Source organism: Lontra canadensis, unplaced genomic scaffold (assembly GCF_010015895.1).
Source record: "Lontra canadensis isolate GAN:19392208 unplaced genomic scaffold, GSC_riverotter_1.0 scaffold78, whole genome shotgun sequence".
Taxonomy (NCBI): domain Eukaryota; kingdom Metazoa; phylum Chordata; class Mammalia; order Carnivora; family Mustelidae; genus Lontra; species Lontra canadensis.
The window spans coordinates 468557-494238 of record NW_022631072.1 but is presented as its reverse complement, the minus strand read 5'-3'; the positions used below and the strand labels follow the sequence as shown (position 1 = coordinate 494238).

The 25682-nt window shown below is 55.8% G+C and overlaps 1 protein-coding gene across 1 annotated transcript; it reads right to left on the bottom strand.

Moving 5' to 3' along the window:
* Window positions 1–23841, bottom strand: EHD3 (EH domain containing 3). Its single transcript, XM_032881834.1, has 6 exons — window positions 23583–23841; window positions 14295–14471; window positions 11510–11607; window positions 4298–4710; window positions 3489–3653; window positions 1–602 (listed from the first exon to the last, which is right to left on the bottom strand). The coding sequence occupies exons 1-6, from the start codon at window positions 23807–23809 to the stop codon at window positions 75–77; spliced, it is 1608 nt and encodes a 535-aa protein (XP_032737725.1). The 5' UTR covers window positions 23810–23841; the 3' UTR covers window positions 1–74.
* Between the last annotated feature and the right edge of the window lie 1841 nt (window positions 23842–25682).

The following is a 25682-nucleotide window of genomic DNA, read 5'->3' as shown; positions in this document are numbered from 1 at the left end:
GTGTGTGTGTACGTGTGTGTCTCCTGCCCTCCCATCTCCTCCAGCCCCTGCCTGCTCCGAACCTCCTCCGCCTGTCACTCGGCCACTTTCCTCTTGGACGGGGGCAGCAGGTGGGCGGGCAGCTCGTTGGGTAGCTCATGGCCCTCCAGCTTGACCTTGATGAGGTGGTTGGCCAGTGCAAACTCCTCGTCGTCCAGCATGCCGTCCTTGTCAATGTCAGCCAGCTTCCAGATCTTGCCCAGCACGCTGTTGGGCAGCTTGGAACGCACCATCTCTTTCTTGGCGTTGGCCCCTGTGATCTTGCCATCCACTGGCGACAGGGTGTAGAAGATCTCGTCGTACATGGGCTTGTCCCTGGCCACCACCCACTCGGCGTCATCGATGCCCTCCCCGGCGCCCTCCCCGTAGCCGTGCCCGAAGGGGCCGTGCAGGGTGCCCTCGAATGCTCCACCCTTCACCATCTGGATGGGCCGCTGCGTCTCCTCCTGCCGCACCAGCACCATAAGCTGGGCGATGTCGTGGGCCAGCATGTCATCCACCACCTCCAGCAGCTTGCTTTTCAGGGGCTGGAATTTGCTAAAGTCCTGGGCCTGCAGCTGGTCCTAGAGGGAGAGAGAGAAAAGAAAGTGGAGATAGAGGGGTGCCTGGGTGGCTCAGTGGGTTAAAGCCTCTGCCTTCGGCTCAGGTCATGATCCCAGGGTCCTCTGCTCAGCAGGGAGCCTGCTTCCTCCTCTCTCTCTGCCTGCCTCTCTGCCTACTTGTGATCTCTCTCTGTCAAATAAATAAATAAAATCTTTAAAAATAAATAAATAAATAAATAAACAAATAAATAAAGTGGAGATAGAACACCAGGGAAGGAGAGCTTTCTCCTTGCTGGGGATGCTGCCTTCTGCGAATGCTGGAATGTTCCCAGCCCTGGAGGCTAAAAAAGCCAATCACAAAATAATAAAATAACTGAAAGATGTGAGAGAGGAGGAGAGAAAAACAGCACATTGGCTCCGGGTGGAATTTTTGCAGGAGAGAACAGGTGCAAGGGCTGGGAAGAAAAGGAAATTGAACCAATACCAGTTTGCTCCATTTAGCTGGATTCCCTTTAATGCTCTGGAAAATAATTAAATGTCTCTTTCGCTAGTTCTGGCTACTGAAGGGCGGTTCCTGAATGCTTTGGCCTCTGAGCCCGGGGTGTGTACATCTTTCTGCTTCATCTGGGGCTGTTCCTAAGTGCCCTGCATGTGTCTCGTTGGGGGATTTCGCTCCGCGGGGTCTCCCAGGGAGGAACATCACTTTCTGTCCCCATTCAGGGAAGGAAACACTGAGGCAGAGGCAAGTGAACACCAATCATAATAAAAGCCACAGCTCATCCCCAGACCAGTGATTCTTACTCAGGACGCTCATCAGAATTACGTGGAGAGAGTTGTCGACTATCCGCTTCTCCCCTGGGGGTTCGGACACGGTAAGTGCAGGCAGGTAAGTGCATGCAGATTCTGTAAGAGCTCCCCTCCCTGCCTCCCCCAGCAGCCACTCCACATGCCAAAAGAAATGGGTTCCCCTTTGCACGTCTCTGCGATTTTGAGAGATCCCAGGTTTGGAACACCCAGCTCCCTGGCCTTTTCAGTCACAAGGTGAGAGCTCTCTGCTCCAGCCTTGGGTCTGGCCAAGGCATCTCAGGACACTGAGTACAGGGGAAGCCTCAGGGACAAGCACATCGAGTTCACTGCAGAAAAATTCAGAAAACTCCCACTGCTACATTTCACGAGTGAGTGTTAGCTTGTGAGTGAGTGTTAGCTTGTGCGTTTCTCACCTCCCTTCGAAGGCAGGGCTAACTAACCTGGGAGGGGAGTGGGGGCTGGGGGGGGGCGGTGCGCTTTCCTCCTGCCCTCGGGCCATAACCAAGGTTCCTGGCACCTCTCCCAGCCTGTCCACAGCTAGGGGTGTTTGGTGGGCTGCCAAACAGGTATCCTAATGTCTTTCAAGGGGTGTGGTGGGTACCCCTGTCACCCCATACATAGGCCCCACCAGGATGGCTGTTTATGTGACTGGTTCAACGTCCCTAACAACAGATCCTAACATGGGACTGGCAAACAGATGAGAAGGTGAAATCATTTATAATGCGAAAGGATTTCTCCCATTAGAAGTGGGGTCACACGGGTCCTTTCGAATGTTTTCTTTCCCCAGTGCTGGCTTGCGGATCATGACGCTCTCAACAGAAGGATGGGCCAGAAGTGGGAAGTATTCCAAGCCACAGCTGAGTGGTGAACCTGAATTATGTTAAAGTGATTCTGAAATCAGTAACTGGCTCCCTAGTAGGTGGTTACAGGAAAGAATGGATACATGAACGAAGGCGTACTTTGAACGTCTATTTTTCTCTCTCTCTCTTTTAGCCCATAAGAAACTAAAAATGCCTATTTGCGACTCCAATGACGTTCTGAACCTCCAGTCTTAAACTGAGAAAGAAGTTCCTAAATCCAGGATCCTAAGTCCAGGATCCACAGTCAATCTTCCTACGACACCTGTTGCTCTTTTTAAAAAATGCCCTACTTCTTAGAAATCTTTTATTTTTAAATAATGATAGAACCATGAGATGTTGCAAAAATTGTGCATACAGAGAGGTCCCTGGTGTTCACTAGCCAGCATCCCCCAGTGGTGACCTCTCACCAAATTGGACATTGCCTTTTGAGCGCATAGTCTGTGCCAAGCTCTGTGCTAAGCACCTTGCAAATGTTATCTCAGGGAAGCTCATAACATCTAAGAAGGTGGGTACTTCTGGAGTCTCAAGCTACAGAAGAAGAGACAGAGGTTCAGAGAGGATCCAGTTAGTATAGTCTGGTGGTTTCCTGCTTGACTGTGGGGACAGCTTCCGGCTCTTCTATTAGCACTTGAGTGAGCACCACTCTCAGAAAACTGCCAGCTATTAATTACAAAGGTTAATTACCTTTGTAAACCTTAGTTTGCTCATCTGTAAAAGAGGACGAAAAGGTCTTCCCAAAGGACTGTACTGGGCCTCTGGCCTAAGACAGAGGCCCAGGGTGTACCCCGAGGATGGCAAGACATGTGCAGACTTCTGTTTCCCCATGGCTTGTGTCCCACATTGCTCCCAAGTTGGGGCTCAGGGGTAAATGTAAACACTTGAGGGTCTGGAGAACCCATGTCAGGTGACATGTCATTTTGCATGGAATGATGGGGACTTCAAGACTGTGGTGGCTGTGATGGGGGTGGTTTGTACACTGGAGGTATCAGGCCCCAAACATCATGGATGCCCCTGTCTCACTGGGAGCACTGGGGCTCTGTGTTCTCCCCAGGCCCAGACAGGACACCTGTTGGCCAGTGGCAGTCCAGCAGGGAGGACAGACCTGGGGCCATCTCCTTGCCTTCGGATTCTGGGTCAGCTCCCTTCTGGAGCCTCCAAGGCTGGCCTTCTCCATTGTCAGGCTGCTCGGCCAGCTCACATGACATTGTCCCTTGTCCTAGAGCCCCCAAACCCTGGTTACCTGCATCCTCTTGAGGTTGGGAAAGTCCCCAGGTGAGATCTGGTGCTCCCGCTCGATGCGGCCATAAATCTCAGCCAGGTTGTTCACCAGCTCCTTCTTCTTATTCTCCTTCCCGAACACTGACGGCATCTCCTTCTTCAGGGAACTGATGATGTACGCGTGAACCTGAGACACAGGGACGGAGAGAACCTTCGGATCCAGGACTTCCCTCCAGGGGGTGCCTCCCACCCATCTCTTCCCATGGATCCCTCCTCCTGCTGCTGCTACTTCTACTTCTATCTCACCGCCTCGCCCTCCCCTGTGGCCTCCAGCCTGGAGCTGTTTTCCTAGATCACAAGGTAAGTGCGAGATAACGGGGAGGTTAAAGTCAAGGCAGTACTAGGCATGGGAATACTGCTGATGGGGTTGGTGACGAGGGAGATGACGACAGCTAACATTTCCAGAGCTCTCTGAGATGCCAGACACTGCGATGGGGGCTGCTACGTTCCCTTTTTAACTTTATCCTCCCACCTTTTCACAGTAGAGCTGTGGAGGCAGGCACAGAGAGACCTCACCAGGGCTGGGATCACAGCTGGAGAACCACGGAAGTGGGCTCCAGTCTGGCCACCTGGCACCCGGGCCTGTGACCATAACCACTAGGCCATCCCGCCCCCGGCTGCCCGAGTGGGGACAGCCGGTGCCCTCAACGCAGGGGCTCTAGAAGGTTGTCAGGCGGGCAGGCGATAGCTCAGGGTTGTGGGCAGCGGCCCCCTGTTCTTGGTGCTGACCCTCCCCCGCCAACCCGCCCATCTCCCTGGCCACAGCCTCACCTTGGCCAGCCTGGCTCTCTTGATGAGGTCGTTGAGCTTGCGCAGGGCGGCATTTCGGGGCAGACTCTGAATATCTCTGAACAGGTCCTGCTCCTCGGCCTCGAAGAGCTTCCGGTTGTCAGGGATGAGGAGTGGGTGGGACCAGAAGGAGCCGATGTAGACTCGGATCACCTCCGGGGTGTTCACGATCTTGCCCAGGGACCACATGAGGGCCCCGTAGACCCGCATCAGCTGCTGGGTCTCAATCTGGTCCGCCTTGTTCAGCACCACCCGCATCTTGTCCTCGTGGTTCTTGAGGGCCTTGATGACCTCGGAGAACTCGTCCGAGATGTCCAGCTTGTGGGCATCAAAGAGCAGGATGATGCGGTCCACCCGCTCGGCGAACCACTCAAGGACAGCCGCGAAGTCGTACCCTGTGGCAGAGGGATGGTCAGGAGGGGGGCCTTGGGGCACAGGGAGGGGTTCGGGCAGAGGCAGCCAGCGCCGCAGACACAACACGGTCTTGGGAGTCAGAGCTGGGTTCCGACCCCCGCGCCTCCACAGGCTCTCTGACCTTGACCATGTTACTCCGTGTCTCTGAGCCAGCGTTGCCCTCGCCTATAAGCGGGCAGAGTAATAGCACCTAATGCATGGACTTCCAAGAGCCAGATACACTCAGAGCCCAGCACGTAGTTGCTATTAACACGATTACCCCATGCAGTCGTCTTATTCAGGCGGAGGGGACCTCACCATTCAGGGACGGGGCTCAGGAAAGTGCCTCAGGGCCAGTCTCTGCCCAGCAACAAAGTAGGGGCTCGGTCAGTGCCAGGGAGGGACTGTGGCACTGTGACTCAGCCAACACCCCCGTTTGTCGGAGGCAGCCCTGGGGGCATGGTACTGCTCTCCAACCCCAAGTTCAGAGCTTGCTCTGGTTGGCAAGACATTGACATCACAGCCTCATTCCCCTCCTCCCCACAGCACCCTATAAGAGAGGCAGGGTAAAGAGTTGTTGAATGGGGCCATGTGGGGGGAGGGGGCAGAACCACGATCAGAGCTCCTGTCTCCCTACCCCAGGTCAGGCCCTCTTACCACCCCTCCATGGGCTCAGGAAAGCAAAGAGGCCAGAGAGGCTGTGGAGAAAAGAAGCTGCTCCCCAACCCCAACTCTCTCCAATCCCCGATGGCACCAGCCATGCAAGAAGGGGCTCAGCGGCGAGGGCTTGAGGGGGAGCAGAGGCAAGGCTGACGGGTTGGGGGCGGTGCAAGAGCAGCACCAGGTCAGTGTCACCGAAGAGGACAGCCTCTGGCCCATTCCTGTCCCCTTGGCTGGGTGAGGTGCCCCTCGGTGTTCTCAGGATGTGCTCTGAAGGGGTCACCTGAGAGCACTGGCCTGGGAAGCCCACTTCTAGTTTCTGCTCGGCCATGAACTTGCTCTGTGTTCTCGGGCACACAGACTTCGTCTCTGGTCCCTGGTCTCTTCGCCTGTCAAAGCAGGGGGTTGGACTGGAAGATCTCTGAGCTTCCCTTCTTGCTTTGAAGACTAGAGGTGGAGGGCGGAGAGCATCGCAGGATGTATGTTGGGGACACACAAGGAAGCCCTCGCAGGACAGGGAGAAAGGAGGCTGGGGGCCTCTGACTTCAACACCTTGGGGTGCCTGTGTGAAGTCCGCTTCTGCCTGAGGTCCAGAGGACAACTCCGGGAAGCTTTTCTGGGATTTTATAAACACAGAGACTTCCTATTCATCTTCCTGCTTTCGTGAATTCTGTGTGCTCTGACAGGTGCTGTCGCAGTGCAAAGTCAGTAATGCCAGGCGCCTTCTCCCCCTGTTTGGCTGTGAGGGCCCTGAGGATGGAGCAGGGAGGTCGTGGCCTTCCTCTGAAGCTCGGCCTCCTGCGCCCAGCTGGTTAGAACCTAGCAGCCTCCAGCACGGGTCACTGTGTCCGGGACTGGGCTTATACACAACCAGGAATGGGAGCGTCTGAAAGGCACGGACTGGAAAAGGGCAAAGGACTAGGTGGCTCATTTACTTTCTGTGTGGCCTTAGCAAATGTGAACCTCCGCTTTCTCAGCTGTACAATGGGGATACTAACACCCAACCAATGAACGGTCTGTGGTAGAGCCATGGCGATAGGATCTAAGAGCGGAGGGAGAGCCTGGATCAGTCTGGGGGCTCTGCCCTCACTTCCAGGGCAACAGGCTCCCTTCCCCCAGGTGGTCTCTCGAATGGCTCGGAGACCCCCTAGCAGGAACCCCTCAGCACCCGCAGTGGCACACAAGGGCTCATGATGTAGGAACTAGCAGGTGGAGGGAGACTCCAGCCCCAAGAGACTGAGTGGCGAAGCGGGTTCCTGGAAGCCCGGGGCTTACGGGTAGCCAGTCTGCGGGCTCCCAGAGATCAGGTCTGCAGGCATCAGGCCCAGAGACCAGGCAGCCTATGGGATCTGAGACTCTCCCCACTCACCCCCAGGCTCCAGAGGACTGGAAAGAAGCATTTCTAAGCAATGCCAGGCAGGAGGAAATCAATGAGCGGAACACAATAAGCCAGGCCACTCCTTGATCACCCCCTAGCTTCCTGCAGCGTGCAGGGTAATTCAAGGGAGCTGACAGCACGTTTCTTTATAGTTCCAGCCATACCGTCCATCTGAGCCTCCTCAGAGCCTGCACGCCAGGAGGTACACAGGGTGCACATGTCTTCCAGGGCAGGGAGGGGACAGAGCACTTAGGGGCCAGCCAAGCTCCCGTGGGTGGGACTAGAACCTCGACCCTTGCCTCCTGTCCACACTCCCTTCTCAGGCAGAGCCATGTGTGAGGCTAGAGCCCAGATGCTGGAGCACATGAAAGGTCCCATCTCACCCCAAAAGCTCTCTCTCGAGATTTAAAGACATTTTAGCAAAAGAGAGATAAGAGTGCATCAATTTTCAAAATGTGGGAAGAGTTCAGATGACCGGGGGAGCAAATCATACTGTGTGCCTCCTAGAGGTAACGTTGAAAGTGGCCTGACAGATGCATCACGGGCCTCCGAGGACCACAAGGCTGCCAGCCAGCCCTCGTGACGGGTGTTAGGACCCCGCTGTTCCTGCTGCTTTGGTGTGTGGTGCCCACACCGCCATAGGTGGGCAGCATAGAGTTAGGGCCCAGGCGTCCCTAAGTGTGGGTTCCACTCCGATGAGAGTCCCAGGATGGGCCAGGGACATGAGGCTGCAAGGACCAGCCCAGACCCTCCAAGACCACCCCCCAGGGGAACTGGAGGTGAGTGTCTGCCCCCATTCCACTCCCGGCACTCTTCTTGGGCAGGAGATGATAATATGCTGCTGCAAAACCGCTACACTGGGAATCAGGAGACCTGAGTTTCCATCCCAGCTTTATGGCCTGGGCATGGTTTTTACCGCTGTGGCCCCACTGAGCTCGCCTGTAAGGGAAGGGCCCCCTTGGAGGGATGTGAGCACATGCCCAAGGAGTGGCTTTCCAAGGGTGGGGCCTGTGGGGATTTCCAGCCAAGAAGGAGCCAGGAAATATGGTTCCCAACTGTGAGGACCCTCAGGCTTCCGGAGCCCTCCCATTTTTGCTGCATCCTTGCTTCTTCCCAGTAATGAGCCGGGGGCTGGGCACACCCTGTCCCTTCCAGGAACTGGCTCCCTGCCCCTCTGCTGCCCCTCCCAGTGCATCTTCATCCAGAGACACGTGCTGGCCTGGGACGTTCTGGACTCAGGTTCCCGGATGTCCCCTGCTTCCTCTCTCCCCCTAGAGCCCCCTCCCCCAGGCCTGGGTAGAGAGGTCACACCCTCTCTAGGACCACACATTTTCCAGCTTTAGCCCAAGGCTTGGGGGCTCCTTCTCGTGAAGCCTGAGCCCGGGGGAGGCCTCGGGAACAGCTCACTTTCCAGCATGTGGCACCCTGGGGTGCCCACGCACCCAGATTTGATAACGCTGCCCCTTTTTGCTGGTGAGCCACAGCACTGTGCCTGGCGAGAAACTGAGTCGATGGAGAGTGGGCTGGATTTCGGGCTCTGCACGCCTCTCCGCCTGGTGATCTCACACAGAGCCCAGTGGCCAGACTCCCCCTGGGGCCCTGCCCTGTCTGAGCTGGCTGGAGGTGGGGAAGAAGCACCAAATCCGTGGTAAGGCCAAACGCAGAGCACAGAGGGCCCCAGGCAAGAGGCCATACAGAGAGCGTTTGGTTCTGTGCGTTCCCTTGTGTGTGTGTGGTGGGGGGCGGCGTGTGGAGGAAGGTGCGGGCGTGTGTAGATAAGAAGGTATATGTGTGTATAGGCAGAAACTGGAACTGCCAGGTTCTCTGGCCAATGGTGAGTGAGGATGGGAGAGGCTTTGCACACTGGAAACTTTCCTGACACCTGACGGTGTCTGATGCCTTCCCATTCTCAGTCTCCTTGGAGTGCGGGGGGCGGGAGGGGGGAGCACTGCCCCAGGCTGGAGATACGGTGCAGATGCCCAGCTCCCAGCCCTGGTTTTCATCACAGACTGCTCTTGCCTGCAGCTGCATTTACAGTATGAACTTTGGAAGGCAGAGAACAAACTGGCTTATGTAACCATTCATGGGGCCATCACTTCTAGAGGTCTGTGTGGGGTAGGAAGGGATAGGAAGGACAGGCAAGAAAACCAAGCACCCCATTTGCCAAGGGCAGCCCCTGAGGTCCAAAGATGAAAGTAGGAGAGAAGATACAAGAATAGGAAAAGAATGGAATGGGACAGGAGCTGAGGAGGGCAAAGTCCCTGGAAGCAGGGCTGCCACACACAGCTGCACAGGCTGTGCACTGTACAAGCACATGGGAGACCATTCACATAGATCACCCTGCTATTATGCAACAGGCAACCTGGCTGGCAGATAAAGGGGAAAGAAGGGAGCTCACTGTGATCCAGGCTCAGATCTGATGTCTGTGTTTCCATTACCATCTGTAAATCTCACAGTCATGGGATGGATACCATCATCCCTTGTTACACAAGGGGACATAGGCTCAGGGAGAAAATGTGACCTATTAGGACCCATCTAAAACCCAGGGCTCCGAACTCACAGTCCAGTGCTCTTAGGGGCCCTAGAGACTAGAGTCCTCTCTGGACCCAGCTGTCAGGCTGCAGGGCCTTGCAGAATGCCTCCCCTTCACCTCCAGGTGGTTCATATTCAGAAGCTGTGGCTCTCCTGAGGCTTCCTCAAGGAGACCCAGGCTGCCAAGTGTGAAACAGTAAAGCTCCTTTAGGTCTAAACTCAGGGGGAGCCCAGATGAACCTGGGGCAGTGGTGGCGAGGGGCCAGTAAGGAGGGAGGGAGTGTTTAGGGAAACACATAGAAGCCGGACAGAGAGCGACCCAAGCCTCCCCTCCACAGGGTTAGGACCAAGCACCACAGTGCTCATGAAGGCTGGAAGGAGAGGGCAGGCGGGCCTCTCTTTCCAGGGCCTTGGGGTTCTCTGTCTCCAGACCAGCTCTTCCTCAGCCCCCGCACCACCAGACAGCCCAGAGGTGGGAAGCCCAAGCCCAGGCTCCCCAGACTCCCTCCATCGATTTGTTGCCAATTACAGGGTGTGTTAACACGGGCCCCTCCTGACTGGCTGCCTTCTTTACCCCCTTGTCCCAGGTGTCCCCTCCTGAATGAAATGGGAGGTGGGAGAGGCAGAGCTTTCCTACTGGGGCCTGGCCCACCCTGCCTCCCTCCTGCTGTGAATCACATCCCGGGCATAGGCTCTGTCTTTTCTGCAGGACAGAACAGGGTCCTCAGGCCCCAGAGCGGGCTGTAGACCTGAGGGTCTCTCCCACCGTCTCCCTATCTACCTGCTGCCAGGCCTGGCTGCGCCCACTCACACAGCCATGTTGAGTCCCCACAGGGCCAAGCTGGGTGCTGCCACTCCAGAGAGCTGCTCACCTCGGGGAGCTGGGGCAGCCAGCAGGGGTGCTCACAGTGGCCCAGTTCTGACACCACAGGCCTGTCCCCAGGCCAGCATGGGGGGCACTTGGGCCTCCTTGGTACAGCCACTGGCCTGTGGCCCGTGAGGCAGGGGGCTCTCCTCCCTGGGGCCCAGGAGCCTGGGGTTCAGCGGGTACCTGTCCATGCGGGCCACACCCTTGGAGGAGGGGGCTTCCGGGCCCCACCATGATGGCCCAGACATGCCACAGGACAGATCTGGGCGGGCTGCAGAGCACAGGGGGCCAAGGACATGCGGGAGGCAGCCGTCACTTAAGGCCACTGCCCAGAGAACCCTGCCAGTCCCAAGCCCTTCCTTCCCGGAGGCTGCCTTCTGAGTGCAGACTTGGCTCCAGCCCAGCTCCTGGCTCCAGGACTGGGGCGGACATAGCTTCATCTGCTCTGCTTACCAGAGACACAGAAAGGGCAGGGGGCTACCCAGGGCACACAGCAGGCTGTGGCCCGAGAGGCTCGGTTCCCGGGCCAGGAGCTGACTTGAGTTTTGGACAGCATCATAGATGCTGGAGCTAGAGAAGACCAGTGATGACGGTCTGTTTACTCATGTTTACTGAGCACTTGCTATGTGCCAGGCAGAGCTTGCTATGTGCCAGGCAGAGCTTGCTATGTGCCTCTATTATTTCTTTTAATCCTCAAACAACCCTACAAGGTAGATAGAATCATTTCCCCTTGTTTTATGGATACATCATTGAAGTCAAGAACCCTGCTCAAGCTCACTCAGTGAGGACATGACAGAGGCAGGCTTAGCTCGCTGGCCGTCTGGTGCCAGCAGTCTGTCTCCTTGCTGCCCTGCCCAGGGACCTCTCTGGTGAGCAGTCGCCCCTTATCCGTCTGGAGAGACCAGCTTTCAAAGTGCTGCTGCATACCCCGCTCCCCACTCTCACGCCCCGGAGCATGCTCCCATCCCCACGTTCCTGGGCAGGCATTCGCCCTCCCTGCAGACGGCAAGCTCCCCAGCCTGGGGACCGGCGGAACTGCAAGAAGCCAACCAGGGTCTGCCTCACAGTTGTGCCTCTTGGAGAATAAATAAACCCGCTGAGGTAAGGCAGATGCTGATGTCTCCTTTTCCAGGTGAGAAGACTGAAGCCAGCTGTCTCCTGAGCGACAATGGACCCAAACTCTCCTCCGGCCCCCTGCCTAGGACTGTCCTACCCAGCACAAGAGGCAGTGCCTGCTCATCAAGGTACAGCAAGGACCTGGGGTGGGGGTGGGGTGGTCTATCTCATAGGCTGGAGGCAAGAGAACATACCAGAAAGAACACAGCACAGGGCCAGAGCTGATCCTAGCGGGAGCCTCTCTTACCTCGGCTGATCCTCTGCTTCTCCCCCGAGAGGATGCCCGGAGTGTCGATGACGCTGATGCTCTCCAGCACCGGGTTGGGCAGCTGGGCACACACGAACCTACACGGGGCGAGAGCAAGCCCACGCTGTCTGCTCGTTGGCTCTCACGCACCCTCCCTCATCCCAGCCCCAGGATGGAGGCTCAGAAGCCTGCTGCCTTCCAGTGTAGACGCCCAGGCTCTGGGCCAGACTCAGCCCCAGCACCAGGCCCAGGACGTTTGCGGAAGCTCCCTGGGTGACCCTGGGGCAGCCGAGGTCCTCCAAGGTCCTCCACTTGTAAACCCCTGCTGTCAGGGACGCTACCACGTCCAAACCTCGGTCTCCACCCCCAAGGAGCCCAGCCTGGTGGGGAGAGGAGGTGTGTGCATGGGCAACCAGGATATGAGGTTAAATGGGACCAGAACCCTGAGGGAGGTCAGTGAAGGGCTTGGGAAATCCAAGGTGGAGAGATGGCTTTCAGTGACAGCTTCCTGGAGAAGGAGGCAGGGAGCTGGCCTTGATGAATGGCTCATGCCACCCAGGAACATTTATTTGGGTTTCCAGATGCCCTGTGGTCAAGATAGCGGTTGAGTCTCATTAAAGGAGACATTTCTAGGGTTACATCCTAAAGTCTCAAAATACAAACTGGTAAACCTAACTTAGGTCCTTCTAAATTCAAGCCTTCTCTCTTAGATGCCATTTTTGGTGAATAAGGTATCTTATTCTCTCAGGAGGTACACTGGGCCTCCACTGCCCAGCAAGGTGGCAGCAGAGACACAAGGGAGGGGAGGAGGCCAGTGATGCACAGAGGAAGGCATCAGGGAAGGCTGCCCAGAAGAGTGGCCAGGGTGGGGCTGGGTGGGGACGCGGGGCCCCTCAAGCCTCCTCGTGAGGGCCTTGAGAGATTCGGATTTTATACTGAGGGCAATAGAAACCCATTTAGGCTGAGGAACATTTTAAACAAAAGAGTGACTCAGTTGGATAGGATGGTTGTCAGCGAGCCCAGTTTGGTTCGTCACGTGTGTGTGGGGGCCATGCCCCGTGTCTGGTGCTGGACTAGGTAATGGGATGGGAAAGTCCATGACAAAGCCCCTGTCCTATTGAGGCCCGTGGCTCCCATTATTCCTGAGGCCCAGCCTCTTTCTAGCCCTTAGGCTCTATGGCCCATTCAAGTATTCTACGGAAAATTCCTCATTTTTCTGAAGCTGGCATGACCTGGGTTTTGGACACTTGGTGACCAGATGGTGGGTGCATGGGGCTGGGATCCGGGTCAGGGGCTGTGGTTGAAGTTTCCCCCAGGCTGAGCTCCTGGAGTGACAGGGGGAGGGGGCTGAGGGTGGGTCCCATTGAGGGGGACACCAGGTACAGGAGCCAGAGAGAAAAGGGGACAGAGCAAGCTGGAGAGGGCCTGGCCAGGGAGGCAGGAGGAGGGCCAGGGAGCTGAGAGGGAACAGGGCTCTAAAGGTTCTGATAGCAAAGAGAGGAGGCGTAAGGAAAAGGTGGAAAGTACCCGCTGCTCATCACCAAGAGGTCCGGTGACCTTCACAGGGCGTCTGTGATGGGGAACAGGGAGAAGTGAGGAGGTGATGTCCGGAAACTTGGCTGTGAAGGGAAGTGAGAACGGGGAAGAGCTAGTAGGATCTGCCACGTGGGGCCTGGGGGTTGGGGGGAGAGGCTGTCAAGAGGAAACATTCCCACGTGGAGAGGAGGGGCAGGGGCAGGTGCCACTGTCACAAAGAGAAGGAATCCCCAAGGGAACGTCCCTTAGTGGCCGGCCCTGCAGCACCTGTGGGGACAGGAGGGGAAGGAGAGAACGCAGCTCTCCGCAGACGGGGGCGGGTGACCTCAGCGCATGCACAGATGAAAACCCAACTCAGGGGCTCCAGGGATCCTGGCTTCCGTTTTCTCTAGAATAGGCGGCAAGGGCGTTTGCTGAAGGAGGAAGCTAAGGTGGTTGGAGCGTGCCTGCAGCGGGACCTCTGGGCAGCCCGAGATGGGAGCCAGATGTCCGGGTTTGGCTACCATGGAGCTCCGCCCCGCTCCGCCCCGCCCCCTCCTACCAGCGGACACGTCCACGCCAGTCTGAACACCTGTTTGCTCAGCGCATGTGCTCCCAGAGAATAGTTCCAGCCTCACAGCGCCGGGGGTTCTGCTCCCTCGGCTCCTGCAGCAAGCCGTTTTCTTTCCTTCCTCTCCGCTTGTTTTTTTTTTTTTTTTTTTTTTTTTTTTCCTCCCAGTTTTCTCTGCCTGAAACCTCCCCTTTCCCCCACCTTCTCAGCCTCACTTCACTCATCATTGAATACCCATGTCCAATGCCAACTTTTCCACAGAGGCCTCATCAGTCCTCTTGCCTTGGAGAAGGATATTTCTCTTACCCTATTTCACAGATGGGAGAAGTGAGGCACGGAGACATTAGATAATCTAAGATCCATGGTGCTCTGTGGTAGGACTTTGACCCAGGACCACCTGATGCCAGAGCCCATCATCTTTGCCTTTACTCTAAATACCTCCTATTAGAGAAAGTCGTTCACACTGTTTAGGTGAAATGCCCATGCAAGCTTGTGGTGTGGCTCCATCTAGCACAAGGGGATCAGGGGCAGCCCGCGTTCTGGTGACTGACTCAGTTACATTCCCAGCAAGGAAAGGGGCAATCGAGAGACTCTGGATATGAAGAAGGCAGTGAGCCTCCCAAGAACTCCTCTCTTCCTTCTCAAACTCCAAGAAGAATAGAAGAGAATACTTAGGCTGAGTGTTTTCGGAGCACGCACCTGTTCAAGAAGGCGTTGCCAAAGGCGTTCAGCTTCCTGAAAGGTTTCTTAGGATCCACCACCAGGGCATTCCCAGGGACGATGCCCTCCACCTGTCCGTGCATCACAGCAATGAAGGAGTCAGTGGTTGGCTCGGGCCCAATCCTCATGCCGGGGAAGTCCTGTTCCAGGAGGTACCTGGCGGAAGGGAGCGCAGTCATCACGCAGGGTTCTGTTTGCAGAGCAAAGCCGCGCGGGCAGGCGGCCATGCGAGTCATGGCAGAGGGGCAGAGGGACAGCCGTGACATTTCACGGCAGTGTCAGATTTCCAGGGATGGGGAATCCAAAGACCTTTGTGAAAGAAGTGGGATATTAGCTGAACTTGAAATACCTAATCCGTGCTTCTTGGTCTTTATCCTTCTCCCTCCCTGAATCAGTCACTGGGGGGCGGGGAGAAGCAGGATTTGGGCTCAGCAATAAAGCACGGATTGAGACTGAATTCTGCACAGAGTACAGCAGACTTGACAACGGCAGGTCGCCTGCTCAAGTACCTGAACGAACACAAGGTTAGAGTGAGACCATCCAGAGATGCTGCTGGCTTACTTTAGGTCTGTATTTCTTCATCTGGTTAGTCAGCCACTTAATATAAAATATAGAAACAGCTCCCACATCATATGGGGTGAAGGGCACACCGTGAAAAGTCAGTCTCCATCCCATCTAAGACTGCGGGTCCCACCTCCAGCATCAGAACTGGGCTGTGAACCGGGGTGGCAGGTGCCTCTGTCTGCTCTTCTCCAGGACTTGGCAAGGAGAGTCTGAGGCCACAGCTCCTCTCCACAGCCCCTTTTAGAATTTTGCTTTTAGAGCAAACATGGTGAGCCGGAGAATGGAGAGAAGGAATGTGAAAGCCTCCGGGCCCAGTGGTCCTCAGCCCCAGCAGTGCACGAGAGCTACCAGGCAGCTCCGGCTAACGGTACACCCCCCTCCCCCCGCCCACCGAGGCCCTGCTCTACTGGCTAGGGGAGAGGGGGGAGGACTGGCCACTGGTCCTTTCTAGGAAATCCTTCACTGATTCTAAGGTACAGCCTGGGTTGACAACCTGCTCTAGACCAGCCTTCCCATTTCACTGATAAAATCACTGACAGTAGCATTTCCACTGGTCAGACATTACACTACTCACTAGGAGAACATTATCTTCTTTAGGCTTCACAGTGGCCCTATGCATGGGTACTGAGGAAACCGAGGCATAGTAGGGTTATGTGGCTTTCTCCAAGTTCAACAGCTAGTAGGGCAGTGGGTAACCAAATCCCCATCCGTCTAACCCCAAGTCCTTGGCCCTTCAGCAGTCTCCTGTCCTGACAGTGAGTGGATCAAGGTCCCACTGGTCAGGACAGAGCTGGGACTGGAGGCCACGACTCCAGGGCCTGAGCTCTCTACCTGCCTTCAGCTTCCCCAGAATGGGCCTTGGAGCTCCAGCCCTGCTCTGCCTGAAAGGCAGGGAGCTGAGACCCGAGGGGGTTTCTTACAGCTCATCGACGTCCTGCTTATGCTTCAGGAAGTGTTCTGAGCCCTTCGTCTACTCGGAGGCACAGGGAAGCCACAGTGGGGTTGCTATGGGCTCCCTCCCCAAGGAGCCGGCAGAGGGGCTGCTGCCCAGGACGTCCCCCTTCCTGCACTGGAGGGTTTGCAGTGGCCCTGGGAAGCTCATCTTCCTCCAGGATGGCCCACTAATCCAGGAGTGAGGGCAGGATTTTTCTCCCCTCAGAGAACCACTCTGAAAGCTGGCACTTGGATTGTGAGGAGAGTAAAGGACAGCACGTCTGGCTTTCTCAAACACACCTCCTTCAGGGCCTCCGTGGAGGGGCAGGAAATCTCAGTGGCCCAGGGCTAGCGACCTGTTTCTCTAACCATAAGGAATATGCCCTTCAGGAGGGAACCTCACCGCCTTCCTCCATGATGTCGGAGATTACAGTTCTGATTTCTTAAGCACCTGCCATGGGCCAGGTGCTGTTCTAGACTTTCCAGGGATTATCTCATTTCATCCTCGTATGTCAGATGAAATACCATCCTTCTCGTTCAATGGGTCTAATAAGAAGACCCACTTCATAGGGTGTTCCGAGGGTCCAGTTACAGACCTTAAGCACTGGAACCAGTACCGGTCCCAAGACGATCAGTCATTGTAAAAAGGAGGAGACAGAGGACAATAAATGTGCCCCAGGACGTGCAGTCAGTGAAAAGCGGAGCTGGGATTTGAACCATGGCACTTGGACCTGAAAGTTCACACTCTGAACCATTATATCCACTGTCTCCTTTCCTGCCTAAGGTCCCTGGACCAGGACATGGGAAAGGGCTGAGCCCCACAGGGGACCGGAAGGAGGAGTGGGACAGGAAAGTCACAGAGGAGTATGGTTTGGCAGGAGGCTGGCCAGGGGCCAGGCCTTGGGGGAAAGTTGGGCTTCAGTGCCCACAGACCCAGGGATGTACTCATCTCCATAAACACCCACCGCTGGGGTTCACAGCTCAGTCTCCACAAGGGGGCTGTGGCACACAGAAGCGGTTGCTATGGGGGACCAGAGCAGGCCCGGGGCCGCTGGCTCTCCAAGGCCCTTCCTAGAAACTGCAGCTGTCTCGTGAGATCACAGCTGTGCCCGGGAAACCCCATCCATTCCTGCCTGGGGTGGCGGTGGGGGGCGCACCTGTCCTGCGAGTGCTTGGATGAGGAGCCTTTGCAGGGCCCTCCTGGCAGAGTGTGTGGCAAGTGTGAATTCTGAGCCTGGAGCAGGGTGCTGGATGTCATCAAAGGCCTTGGGGACAGCTGATATACAGAAGGGTGGAAAGAAACAGGCCTGAGACAGCCTCAGGAATGCCCACCCTGCAGAGGGCCAAACACAGTGATGAAATATCTTCCTGACATGGGCACCTCCGATGCTGGCGCTGGGAGAGACACGGTGTACCAGCAGATGAACAAAGGGGGACGCTTCCCAGCACAACAGGGGCCACTTTCCAGGACGTTCCGCAGCCACAGCCTCAGGCGGCCAAGCGAGCCGCCTCCTGGCCTCTTGGCTAAACCCACGTGACCCTCAATTTGCTGACCACACATGGGTCTGGAGAAACACAGGCTCCAACAAAGCTCCCAGCAGGTCCGGGGACACAGCCAGGCCGGGCAGAGAACCTCGGGCTTGGTGAATTCTCAAGGACATTTGGGTAGGGCTTGCAACACCGAGGGCCCCCTTATCAAAGCCACCACTGTGTCCAGAAAGGAAAAAGCCATTGAGGGATCTCATGGCTGCATCTCGACGGGGAGTGACACAGACCGCCTCTGTTGCCAGGCAAAAACATTCCCACAGCAGGGTAAAAAAAGAAAAGTTAATTCAAGCCTGGGTGGGAACAGCTGAGACGGGGACACACGAGAATGCAGAGGGACGGGCGGGCTGAGCACCCGCTGTGTGGCAGGTGTCCCTCTGGGCCCTTCCCCCGAATTCCCTCACTTCATCAGTCCCAGAAGCGCCAGGGGATGGCGGCATTACTCTCCCTGCTGCAGCTGAGCAAACGGACACAGAGGCTGCCCAGCTCTGCGGCCAAAGAACAATATTCAGAGGGCCTAAGAGTGGAAAAGATGTTGGTCTGCCCCCCTGGCCCCCACCCCAGGCCGTCCAAAGCAAAATTAATAAATACTCCACCATAATAGAGGTGTCAGGAAGCCCCACGCTTTTCTGGTTTTTCCATGACGACAATTTTTCTTCACATCTTTTAAAGCAAATTATTTTCTAACATTTTCCTCATTTTTCGGTGTCCTGCTTGGCTGGCAATCTCAGCATGCGGCCTGCATTACTGGCGACCTAAGCACCCAGGGAAAAGCCGTGGGGCCAAGAATCGGAAGCCGGTTGGCCTCCAAAGTCTCCGTGTCCCCAGCAGCGGGGCCAGACCTCAGGCTGCGGCTCTCAGTCTGCGTTTCTTTAGACCCTAAAGGCACAGGTCTTTTTCCGCTCTGTTACAGGTCACTTTCCGCTCTGTTACAGGTATTTGTGTTGTATGCCTGTATCTTTGGTCTCTCCAAGCCTGGGGTTCTTAGCTTTGAAACAGGGTCAAAACAATGATACTGGGGTATCTGGGGGGCTCAGTCCAACTGTTGATTTCAGCTCAGGTCATGATCTCAGGGTCTTAGGATTGAGCCCGCCTTGAGCTCCCCACTCACTGGGGGGAGGGGCGTCTGCCTGAGATTCCCTCTCCCTCTCCCTCTGTCCCTTCCCCTGTATGCATGTGCTCTCTCTCTCAAGTACATAAAATCTTAAAAACCAAAACAATACTTGCCCTGTTGGGTAATACTTGTCTCAGGGGATTTTAGGGACACCGGGAAGCACCCCATAATCACAAAGTGAGATAGGAGATGGGAAACCCTCAAAGGCCATGCTGAGGGTTGAATGGGCTCTGTGCTCCACGGAGCAGCCACCACTGTCCCTGGCACCCAGCAGCCTCTGCCACGGGACAAAGAGACCCCAGCACAGAGGAGACCCGCAGCCAGGCTGCCAAGCCGCCCACTAGCCTCCCTTTCCTGTACCCACCCTGCGACAGGCCACCCACCCAGTCCACCACTGACCCAGCACTGCCCACTGTCCCCACTTCCCACTCCTCTTCCAGCCCTTGGTGGTAAAGGCAAGATTCTGGCCTCCCTCACATCCCTCCCCTTTCCCTCCCCCCTACCGAGGTAGAGCTGGATGAGAACTTTCCCGGCCCTGCACTCTGCTTGGAGAATCAGCTAGAAGGAGAAGAGTGAATGATGAAGCCCCAAGCGCCATGCCCGTGCTACACTGGTTCTGTCCCTTCCTAATCAGGAGAGAGACCCTACAAGGCGGCTGCCGCTAATCACACATCAGAGAGGTGTGTGCTCAGCAACTTCCTGACGAGGCCTCTTGGCTGGTACTGTAGAGCCTGGACTCTGCTAAGCCAGCCTGGGTTCTTTCCATGGCCTTACTCCACTGTCAGTGGGAATGGGATGGAGGCCTTTCTCCAGAGGTCCCCTCTTGCCAGTAAATGCTTCTCCTGATGGCCTCCACAGACCTGATGTTCAGGCAGATCTGAAGCCAGACCTGAGGCAGGTGGACCCATTTCTCCAGCCCAGGGCCATCTGCTCCTTTGAGTAACATTCAGGCCTTGTAAGAGGTGGGCAGGGTCCCCCACGCAGGGACCAGCAGACCACAGCCCTGACCAGAGAAGGGCATCTACTGACCTCGGCAGGAGGACTGGAGTGAGGCATGAAAGGGACTCTGGCTGGCACGGCAGACCCTGCAGAGGTCAGTGGGTCTACCTGGAACAGTGGCCCCTTTCCCTCGTCCTTTGGCTTTCTAGAGGGTCACTTTTCCACAGTGGAGATGCTGTGATGCCAGGGATAAGGCCTGGGCAGGGGGGACGCGTGGGGTTGTGAGGAAAGAAGGCACAACCCAGCCAAATGCTGACTCACCTTTGTGGGAGGACGCAAAAAGCTTCCTGAAGAAGTGGGGGAGGTCCAAAGGGCCTGCTGAGGGCTCCCCACCCCCCCTCCTCAGCCCATGCTCATACTTTAGAGTCTGAGTTCCATTGTAGAAGGGCCTCGGGTCCTCACGACCAGCCCAGACCTTCCTGTGGAGGCCCAAGCAGCTTCGCTCTGGCAGCCCCAGGCCCCACACTCCATCCCCTGGTTCTCTACTTCAGCTCTGCCTCGGCCCAGCCGGGTGTCCCTCCCAGCCCACCAGAGGGCTCGGGCCTGCCTCAGCCCCTGGGACCGGCTGCCATGCACCTCGGTGACCCGGGGGCGGGGGGGCAAGCGTGCAAGGGAGTGGGGGGGTGGGCAGGTGGGGAGGTTGGAGGTTGCGGGCCAGTGAAGGGAGGCACAGAGCAGAGGCTGGAGGAAGGCTGCCAGGGCCAGAGGGACACAGAGCTACTGTGTCTGAAGAGGCAGCCTGTGTGGAGGGAGCAGCCACCACAGGCCAATTTATTATTTATTTTATTACTGTCGGTTGCCAGGCCAGGGAAGTTATTTCAGGCAGAGATCGTAGCCCATTAATTAGTTATCAGAAGAATGTTCTTTACTGCATGTTCTTCCTAAGACAAGAAAGAGACGCTGTGGCAAGTACATATAACTGAAAGTGTATGGGTACTCAGGAGGCAAAGGGCCAAGGGCCAGGAAATGAAGAGGCAAGTCTTTGTTTCCCAGGGAAAAGTCCTTCACAGGTCCAGGCCCAGGACAGGACAGGAGTTGTGAGAATCACTGCGCTCCAGGCAAGCAGCAGGGGCGGGAGAGGGCAGGAGGCGCTCTGGGCTACCCCAAGGGGGGCCTTCTTCACTCTGGGGAAGGGGCCTTGTATCAACCCACTCTCTTGGAAAGCAACTCAGAAATAGGATTCTTAACACCCAAATTAAAAAGTAGAAACATTTTAAAAACACAGCGAAATGGTACAACCTTGGGCCCAGTGATTTCACTTCTGGGAATCTCTGAGAAAACAGTCCAGCATGTGGAAAAAATATGCATAGAGGTCTTCAGAGTGATTCTCCAATAGCAAAAAAAATTAGAGAGGACCCGAAACATTCAAAAGAAGTGGACTGGTTAACAAATAATTACAAATAATTACATGTACCTATAGTGAAGTATCATGTGGTTCTTAAAAATAATGCTTACGAAGACTTTTAAAGTCACAGAAAAAATGCTCCTTCTCTAAGTGAGATAAATTAGCACGCAGAATTAGTTTACGGCATGACCTCAACTGTGTTATAAAATAGCTAAAAATACTGGAAAGATAAACATATATCATATAAAATATATAAATATCTCTATCTATCTATCTATCTATATGATATTTAAAATTATTTCCCCCGAGTCATGGGCTTATGGGTGATTTCTTTTTTCTTCTTCCTCAAATTTATTCTCGCCTACATTTTTCAGTGGGGGGAAAAATAGCTGTTTAGTGGATTTAAAGAAAAGGAGGAAAATATGTAATTTGGTTTTGGAGGGCTTTCCCATGCTCCAACCCCTCCCACCCTGCTGATGCACTCTCCCTGGAAGGGGAGGGCTTTTGATGCGGGAGCTAAATTCAGTTACTACAGGAGTGGGGAGGGAGAGCTCTTGTACTTGGAGGATAAAAAGCGAGGGATCTGCCTCTCTGGGCCTTCCTGTCTCCCTCAGAGAAGGAGTAATCTATGGGTACTCGACTCTGCCACTCTCTTAGACCCAGTAACAGCCAGCATGACTCAGGCAAAGCCAGGAGAGCGTCTCAGGCAAGAGGTACTTAAATCTGTCTGCGGCTCCAGGATCCTGCCCCTGGAGACACTCGCCTTTCTCCAGCTTCCCTCCCATTCTGTAAACACCTCCTGGGAGCCTCCAGTAGCTCTGACCCCAGGGAAGGCCCCCAGGGAGCTAAGGCACAGTTGTAAGCTCTGGTGCTGCTGAAGGAGAAGATCTACATAATGTTCTAGGACTGAGAACCCAGGTGTGTCCAGAGAGTAGGGAGGGCCTGTGCAAGGGCAGGAGCCATCAGTGAATGGCCTGTGCTTCCGCTTGGGGCACAAACCAGGCCAGCTGGAGGACAGGGATTACAAAGGAAACCTTGTACAAACCTAGGGAATTCAGAAGTGCCTTTGGCAGCGACGGGTGCCTAATGAATTAAGGGAAACGGGTTCAGTCAGGGCTTCTTGCTCTAAGATTCTATGTATATTTGTGCATTTTTGTGTATATGGATGTGTATTTTTCTAAAGATAGGGCCACAGCTTTTGACAGATTTTCAAGATTTTTCGAAGGATATATTAACCTTTTAGATCCATTAGAGCCCTTGTTGTTCTTACAACATAAGGTATCCAAAGCCAGTAGCTCCCTACCCCTCACTGCCGGTCCCTAACTTCTTTAGAAATCACTCAGCCCCTCATAGCCGCTGAGTCCAAGGCTGTCCACCCCACAAAGGCAAAACCGATCTGGTGTTCTGTTCAGACATGACATGTTAGCATGACGCAAGCCCTGCTCCCAGGCGGCTTGGGTACAAGCTTGGTGTTAGAGAAAATTAGTATCTAGAAAATCAGTAACCAGACTGTTAACTTTTCTGCTCCCCTTGCCAAACAAAGCACAGAGCTTTGCATGTCACAGGTGCTCAGCTCGTCAATATTTGACCAGAATGGAAACAAGATTTGATTTGAATGGAAACAAGAGCACGCTGCACAAAACCTTCTGCCGGAGACGCGCACCACTGATTTTGGGGGGCCACCGCCCCCACTGCCTCACTACAGGAGTCTGACTCAACAGAGAGCCACAGAGCACCTGCAGCGGCTTGGCAATGGCTTTGAATGAGGCCAGAGGAAACTGCCTGGCCTTGAGGGTCGTGTGGGACTGAGGACTAGAGAGAGGCCTGTCCTGAAAAGATGGGAAAGATGGTCATCACTCTGGTGGACGATGTACGGACCTCTCTGAGTGCAGGGTGGGCAAGCTGACCCCTTGAAGATCCCTCTAGCCCTAGGATTCGTTATTCACGGGAATAGATGACTCACGCTCAGCACCATGGGCATTTAGCCAAGCATCTCCTCCCATGCATTTCAGCATCCCAGGTGGGCCTCCCCCTCAGTTACACGGCTTTGGACAGTCACTTAACCCCACTACACCTCAGTCATCTCACCTGCCAAGTCAAGGGGCTGGCTGACACAATCCGCCCATGTCCCTCACACCGCTAAAAGACTAGTTAATGTTATTACTGAGATATTAAGATCAAACAACGGAGAAGAAAAAAAGCATTCTGCTTCTGACACTGCTTCTGTCCAGTCTGTAAGTAGGAGCTCTGGTCAGAGAAGGAAACGGATAAAAAGAAAGACACATGGCACTGCCCTAGCCCCCCTCCTCTGCTGCAAAAGCCTCCACGTGAGTGGCTGGGCCTTTGAAAAGGCAAGGGAGGTGGCCCTGGCCATGAACGGCTTACCCCTAAAAAGCGAGGGTGTGAGGCATCCCCAACTAGTTTCAGGTGCTCTTGTGACCAGCAGCTTTCTCACCGGGCCTCCTGGGCCTCAGTTTCATCATCCGTAAAATGGGGAGAATATGGACAGCTCTGAACTTTCACGCTTCGAACGGACCTCTGGAGCCAAGGGCTAAGCCCAGCAGAGAGGCACTAGGTAGGAAGTGGGGTGAGGGACCAGCAGTGAGATGGCGGGGGTAAGCTTTGGACACACAAACACCAGAATGTCTTCAACGCCCCCCACGGAAGGCTTCCCGTGTGTCCCCAGGCAGGAGGGGCCACGGGGACTGAACCGAGGCCCTGAGCGCTGGGCGGCGGGGTGGGCTGCCAGGGCCCCGGGTCGGCTCACCTGATGAAGGTGGTCTTCCCAGTGGAGTACTGGCCCACCAGCAGGACCATGGGCTTGTTGTCGAAATCGGCATCCTCCAGGGCAGGCGAGTGAAACTCGTGGAAGCGGTAATGCTCTTCCAGGGGCAGCAGCTTGGTTTTGTAGAGTTTCTTGAGCCCCTCGCTCACCGTCTGGAAGACCTCGGGGTCCTTCCGCCGGCGGTCGTCGGAGCCCAGCCAGCTGAACATCGCGGCCGCCGCTCGCCCCCCGTGCACAGCCCCGCGGCCGGCGCCCTCGGCTCCCGGGGAGGGGAAGGGGCCCCGCCGGGCCGGCCCGCCGCTCCGAGCCGCGCCGCCGCCTCACCCGAGCGCCGGGCTCGGCCGCACCATGGCCAGGCGCGCGGCGCGGGGGGTCCCTGGGGCGGCGGCGGGAACGCGCCCCGCCCGAGCTCCCGGGGCCCGGCCCAGCGCCCCGCCGCGAGCAGCCACCGAGGCGGGGTGGGGAGGAGAAACAATCCGCGCCGGGCAGAAGGGCTGCGAGCTGGGAAATTCAAGTCAAACCTGCAGTTGAAGTGCCAGATGCCGGCGTGCGATGCCGGGTCCCCGACCTTCCCCCGCCGACCTCTCCAGCCCCGGCCCGGGTGCCGCGAGGGGATGCTGCGGCTCGGCTCCTGCGCGGCCGGCCGGCTCGGGAGAGGCGGCGGCGTCGCCCAGCCCGCGGACAGCTCAGCATCCGCAGCCGCAGCCCGCAGCCCCAGGCTCCGGTTTAAATGACAGCCGTGCAGGAAGCGGGCTCGCGGAGGAAGTCCCCGAGTACTGGCAAGGCCGGCCCGGCCCGTCGGTCCCGGCGCCGGGAAGCTGAGCAGGGCGCCGCCATGTGTGTGGGCAGGCGCTGCGCTGGGGACCGGCGACCGCAGCCTGGGAGGGAGGGATGCGGAGTCCCTGGGAGCGCTCCGGTATTTCACTCCCGGCCTCTGGAGGTTTGGTTTGGGAACAGCGCCCTCTCAGGGACAGCTGTGAAGACAGAGCTGAACCACTCCGCCCTCTTGCTTTTATATGGCTTTTCCTTTAAGTTACTGAGGCCAGTTCCTTAGGAAGACAGGTGCTCTAGCATCTGGGAACATTTTCCTCGGGCCATGGAGAGAAGAGTCCAATATCAGGACTCTCACAAAATGACCAGAACTGTCACTACCCAAACTTTTTGCTTGATCTAGGGTGAAGTCAAAACCATTCTCATTCATTCATTCATTCATTCATAGGTCCTTTCCTTCCAGTAAAACAAAACAAAACAAGCAAACTCCCACAACGGTGAGTGGGTATTATGGGGCAGACACAATTATGGTGACTGTGGATACAAAGTAAATCACAAAGATGAAGACACGTTCCCTTCCAGAAGCTCTGTTCTGGGTGAGCCCTAGGGAGGAACCAGGAGAAGAGGGCCATGCGTGCACCGGGGAGGGCGGAGAGTGGGGAGGAGGAGGCATTCTTTTGGTCTGTGTGAGGCTTCCCAGAAAGCATGACTATGTGCTGGATCTGAAATGACCACTTCTTAGAGAAGCAGGGAAGATGTTCCAGGTCGCGTACAGGGCATTTGCAAAGGCTTGGGAGATGGAAGAAGAGTAAACAATTTCTATAGCTAGAGTATAGTGTTTGGGAGGATGGAAGGGAGTGAGCAAGGCCAGTGCAAAATGCTTTGCTTGCCAGAGCAGGAGTCATATAGGAAATAAGGAACCAATAGCACTAATTACTGGTAACTGCTGACATTAACCAAGCGCTCAGTAGATGCAGGTGGCTGGGCTAAGCTTTTGGGAAGCGTGTTCCTGTCACCCTTCATGACAGCTCTGAGGCAGACCATATTCTTTCCAGCGCAGCATCAAGGAGAACAAGGTGGGAACAGTTGGCCACGTGTAGGCAGAAGGGGTGGCGTTGTCTGTAGGGAATTTAAACACAATAATAAAACCAATTCAAAGTCAATCTGCTTTATGTTAGCATTCTAAACTGTGCCAGTGATAAACTCCTCCCCACAAAGGTGGATGGCTCCTGTGCACCACCTTCCAGAGATGAGGACACAGTATGCACATGGTCCAGGCTGGACCCTGATGCTGGGAGCAGACGGGGAGGG

Coding starts and splice junctions, on each gene's coding strand:
- EHD3 (XM_032881834.1), bottom strand. CDS start 23,809: ATGTTCAGCTGGCTGGGCTCCGACGACCGCCGGCGGAAGGACCCCGAG. Junction 14,472..23,582: donor GGGAAGACCACCTTCATCAG/GTGAGCCGACCC, acceptor CCCTTCCGCCAG/GTACCTCCTGGAACAGGACT. Junction 603..3,488: donor CCAACCTCAAGAGGATGCAG/GTAACCAGGGTT, acceptor CTCTCCCTCTAG/GACCAGCTGCAGGCCCAGGA.